This window comes from Pristis pectinata, chromosome 3 (genome assembly GCF_009764475.1).
Source record: "Pristis pectinata isolate sPriPec2 chromosome 3, sPriPec2.1.pri, whole genome shotgun sequence".
NCBI classification, from domain to species: domain Eukaryota; kingdom Metazoa; phylum Chordata; class Chondrichthyes; order Rhinopristiformes; family Pristidae; genus Pristis; species Pristis pectinata.
In genome coordinates this window covers 142,997,822-143,003,126 of record NC_067407.1, presented here as the reverse complement: position 1 = coordinate 143,003,126, position 5,305 = coordinate 142,997,822, and the positions used below count along the sequence as shown (strand labels likewise).

Here is a 5,305-nt window from a genome sequence, read left to right as displayed (position 1 = left end):
GAGGAGGTTCAGTGTGTGAGAGGGTTGGGGGGGGGAGACCAGAGGAGGTTCAGTGTGTGAGGGGGTGGGGGGAGATATGAGAGGGGGTTCAGTGTGTGGGGGGCGGGGGCGGTGGGAGGGAAACCAGAGGGGGTTCAGTGTGCCTGGGAGTGGAGGGGGGGGGGGATGTACACCAGAGGAGGTTCAGTGTTTGAGGGGGTGGGGGGAAATATGAGAGGGGGTTCAGTGTGTGGGGGGGGCGGTGGGAGGGAAACCAGAGGGGGTTCAGTGTGCCTGGGAGTGGAGGGGGGGGGGGATGTACACCAGAGGAGGTTCAGTGTTTGAGGGGTGGGGGGAGATATGAGAGGGGGTTGTGTGTGGGGGGGGGGGCGGTGGGAGGGAAACCAGAGGGGGTTCAGTGTGCCTGGGGGTGGGGGGAGAGATGAGAGGGGGTTGGGGGGGGGGAGACCAGAGGGGGTTCAGTGTGCCTGGGGGTGGAGGGGGGAGGGAGATGAAAGGGGTTTCAGTGTGCCTGGCTGGGGGAGGTTTGTGGGGAGAGAGGTTGACGAGAGGGGATTCAGTGTGCCTGCGGGGGGAAGAGGGAGACGAGGGGGTTCAGTGTGCCTGGGGGTGGGGAGATGAGAGGGGGTTCAGTGTGCCTGGGGGTGGGGGGGGTGGGGAGAGGGAGACGAGAGGGGGTTCAGTGTGCCTGGGGGTGGGGGGGTGGGGAGAGGGAGACGAGAGGGGGTTCAGTGTGCCTGGGGGTGGGGGGGAAGAGGGAGATGAGAGGGGGTTTAGTGTGCTTGGGGGTGGGGGGGAAGAGGGAGACCAGAGGGGGTTCAGTCCACCTGGGGGTGGGGGGGGGTAGATGAGAGGGGGTTCAGTGTGGGAGGGAGTTGTGTGTTTGGTGGGGTGGGGGGAGGTGGTGGGGGACTGAGGAGGTTCAGTGTGCCGGGGGGCCCAGGGCGAGAGGAGCAGCATGTCAGTGTGCTGGCGGACACGAGGTACTTACTGACTATCAAGCCCTTAAGTTTGGGGTGGGGGATGTCTCAGCATCTGGAGGCTGGGGAAGAGGGGGCTGTCGGACGATTGGTGTGAATTGGTCTGGAGGGTCAATGTGGGTAGTGGTCGGCGGGATTGTGGGGGTCAGTCTGGGGCGGTGTGATGGCTCAGTGCTGGGGATTGTTCAGTCTGGCAGTGTCGGGGTCAGTGTCGGTGGGACCTGGTCCTGTCAGGGCTTAGAGGTTGGGACTTCTGGTGGGTCACTGAGGTGGAATTGTAGGGCCAGTGTGTGGAGACAGTATGGAAGGATCTGGAAGGTGGCTGTGGGGTAGGTACACATGTTCCCAACTGCTGGACTATTCCAGAGTTGTTACTGCCTGCAACCTACACCTCATAAACCAAGGCCTGCCTTGAAGTTCTCCTCTGTCTGAAGGGACATCCTTCAGTCTTTCACCCTCAGTGGGTGAAACTATCTCATTGAAGATGAGAGGTTTAGGAGTGATGTACTGAGAACCAGCCACCACTGATTTTGGTTGGGGGGGAGGGGTTGCGGGGGGCTCACCTATCAAAGAAGCAGAACCTTAGAGATACAAATGCTGGAAATCTGGAGCAACGTAACAGAGCTGGGGAAACCCACTGGGTCAGGGAGGGAAATGGACAGTCAATGTTTCAGGTTTTCATCTGGATTCGAGCCCTAATGAAGAGTCTCAACCTGAAACATTGACTGTCCGCTTCCCTCCACAGATGCTGCCTGACCCACTGGGTTCCTCCAGCTGTGTTGGAGCTCTGGGTGTTGGAAGCACCTCTGACCCCACAGAGCAGTGGGAATCTGGAACTTTTCCCACAAAACTTGTGGATACTGGAGGTCAGCAGAAAATTCCACTTTCAAAGTTGTGGAGCAATGGTGGTGACTTGATTTGAACAACTTCCAGTTCCATCGTGCCTTTGAGTTTGTGAAACACCCTGAGGTCACCAAATAAAACTGAACACCCAACCACAAGTGACTGACTTTGGCCATTCGGTCGAGAGTTGGTCAAGTAGGCAGATCTTGGTCAATGACAAGAAAGAGAGATGAGTTGGCAATGCAGGGGAGAGGGTTCGGGAGGGATTCCTCAGCCCAATCCCGCCTGGTCTCGACCGCTGGGGAAGCAACATTTGGAGTGGGAATGATCAAGAGAAATGTCACACAAAGTGGTGGTCTGGGCTTCTGGGACTGAATGTCCCCCTGTTGCTCCATGGGACTGGAAGGAGCTGCCGGGAGGGCAGTTAGATGGGACTTGAATTAACGCTTCTGTCAGGATGTTGGATAAAAGATGAGAAACGTGGGATGACATGTTGGCCCATTGGTTCCAGCAGAACAAACCCTTGAGTCCCAGTTGCCTGCCCCCTCCCCATTTCCCTGTCGCTATGTAAATGTTTCTATCTTGGGTTCATCAAACCCCCCTTTTGGTGCTTTTGACACTTTACCTATACGGAGTAATTTTACAGTAGACAGTTAATTTACCAGAGCAAAACAAAAGGAGCTCAGTGGGTCAGGCAGCATCTGTAGTGAGAAATCGACAGTTATGTTTCAGGTCGAGACCCTTCATGTCAACTGCCCACTTTCCCCACAGATGCTGCCTGATCCACTCAGTTCCTCCAGCAATTTTTGTTGCTTCCAGATTCCAGCATCTGCAGTCCCATGTCTCTGGTTAACCTACCAGCACATCCTTGGGATGTGGGAGGAAGCTGGAGCATCTGGAGGAAACTCGTGTGGTCACAGAATGTACAAACTCCACACAGGCATGATCGGAGATTAGGATTGATCCTGAGTGTCAAGATTCATGAGGCTGTGCTCACTGTGCTGCCCAGATGGGAAAGTCTCAGAGGCAGGGACCTGGCTTGTGGTTTGTGGTCATGGTTGGACGGTCAGTAAGGAAAGGCCCAAATGTCCTCTGCAAGGACTGTGATGGTGGAGCTGGGGCCTGTCTCCCTGGTCACTATTTAAACCCTGTGTTTCTCCTCTCCTCCAGGTGGTCCAGATGGTTTGTGAAATGAAACTCAGGGGCTCCTTTGGTGCCAATGCGGCTGGCAGCATCCTGCAGCGGTTCGGTGCTATCGCCATCTACCCGCAGCAGATCCTGGAGGATGTCCTGCCCAAGGTGCCCAGCACTGTGAGGGAGTCTGACGTCCCCAAGCTGTTCCGGGAGCCATACATCCACAGCGGTTACCGGCCGGTGGAGCAGGACTGGAAGTATTACCTGCTCAGCCTCTTCCAGCCCCACAACGAGGCTCTCAACGTCTGGACCCACCTGCTGGCAGCCCTCGTGCTCCTGACCCGCTTCGTTGTCTTCCTGGAGACCGCCTCTCCTTTCCCCACTGTCTACAGCCTTCCGCTCTGCTGCTTCGTCCTGGCCTGCGTGATCTACCTGTCCTGCAGCGTGCTGGCCCACCTTTTCCAGTCCAAGTCCGAGCTGGCGCACTACTCCTTCTACTTCCTGGACTACGTGGGGGTGGGCACCTACCAGTATGGAAGTGCCCTGGCACACTACTACTACTGCACGGAGCTGGACTGGCTGTGGGTGATCCAGCCCTTCTTCCTGCCCCTGGCTGCCCTCCTTGGCTGGCTCTCCTGCATCGGCTGCTGCTTCTCTAAGATCCACTTCCAGCGGCCTTACCCCATCCGCCGCAAGGTGTTCCAGGTGGTGCCCGCCTTCCTGGCCTACGTGCTGGACATCAGCCCCATTGTGCACCGTATCACCAGCTGCTGGGCGACGGGCTGCACCGACGACGCCGTCTGGTATCACAGCCTGCAGATCCTCCTCTTCGTGGTGGCCTCCGGCTTCTTCTCCTGCCCAGTGCCAGAGAAGTACTTCCCTGGGAGCTGTGACATCGTCGGCCACGGCCACCAGATCTTCCATGTCTTCTTGGCTCTGTGCACACTGGCCCAGCTGGAGGCTGTGCTGCTCGACTACAGGAGCCGGCGGGAGGTGTTCACTGCCCGAGGCGACGAGGGCACGGTCTACGCCGCTTGCAACCTCTTCATGCTGCTGCTGATGTGCAGCAGCTGCTCAGCGCTCTACCTGCGCGGTGTCATTAAGCGCAGACTACGGAAGCGAGGGGACTGAGGGCCGGCTGGGCTCCCAGTCTTGGTCCCGGCTTTATCTGAGGATTTGCCTGTGCTCTAACAGCTTAACGTTGTGTGTGAATAGATACGGATCTCACCAGGGCCTGGCCAACTGCTGGCTTCAGTTCACGTTTATTGGTTGCCTCAAGGGACGGGATGAGTCTGTCCCCCTTGTTGAGGGCCCAGCGCTGCTGGTGATTGGGGCTGGGGTGGGCCAGACTGTGGAGTGGGTGGCTGATGCTACTGTGGGAGCCAGTCCACTAATCCATGGGTCAGGGGCCTGGCACAGAGGCTAGCAAAGTCTCCTCGGAGAGCTGCTTGAACAGCTGTACTCCAAGGAGTTCAGACAGGAGGGTCCAAGGTCCTACTGGGGGAAGCTGTGCTGTATCTGCTCTGGGAGTGTGATGGGATGGTGTAGAGAGAGCTTCACTCTGTGTCTGACCCTAAGAGTGTGTGATGGGACAGTGGAGAGGGAGCTTCACCCTGTGTCTGACCCTGAGAGTGTGTGATGGGACAGTGTGGAGGGAGCTTCACTGATTAACCCATGCTGTCTGTACCTTGAGTGTCATGGGGACAGTCTGGAGGGTGTTTTACCATATCTGACCCATGCTGTCCCTGTGTAGGATCGTGTGGTGAGACAGTGAGAGACCATCACTTTGTACCTAATCCATGCTGTAGAATCATAGTATTGTTGAAAATGTACAATTTAGGAAAATGCCTTGCTCTGGACAATAGATCACCCCAGCTAATCCCATCCAACCTTTCATCTCTTGGTCTATGGCTCCGCACATCCAAGTACCGTTTGTGGTGAGTGTCTCTGCTACCACCACCTTTATCAGGCAGTCAGTTCCAGACTCTAACAACCCTCTGGGTGGGGAAAATATCACCTCACCTCCCCTTTAATCCTCCTCCCACTTGCTTTTTATCTACAGCCCTGAGCTTTGTCATCCCCAGCTTGTGAACTATTGGATGTGATTTCAAGAGGAATGGTTACTAAGTTTGCAGGTGACACAATGTGATGGTGTTGTGGATAGTGAAAGTTGCCTGAGGTCACAGTAGGATGGAGATCAGATGGAAATTTGGGTGGAGTGTTGGCAGATGGAACTTAATCCCAATAAGGGCAAGATGATTCAGTTTGGGAAGTCTAATAAGGGTAGGACATGTACAGTGAATGGTTGAGTGCTGAGGAATGCTGGTGAATAGTGGGATCGATGGATC

General features: G+C 56.1%; 1 protein-coding gene across 1 annotated transcript; it reads left to right on the top strand.

Moving 5' to 3' along the window:
• The first annotated feature begins 965 nt into the window (after nt 1-965).
• On the top strand, nt 966-4,132 carry LOC127568689 (membrane progestin receptor beta-like). The gene is made up of 2 exons (XM_052012727.1): nt 966-983; nt 2,994-4,132. Exon 2 carries the CDS (start codon nt 3,003-3,005, stop codon nt 4,086-4,088), a length of 1,086 nt encoding a protein of 361 aa, XP_051868687.1. The 5' UTR covers nt 966-983; nt 2,994-3,002; the 3' UTR covers nt 4,089-4,132.
• Nucleotides 4,133-5,305: the final 1,173 nt, after the last annotated feature.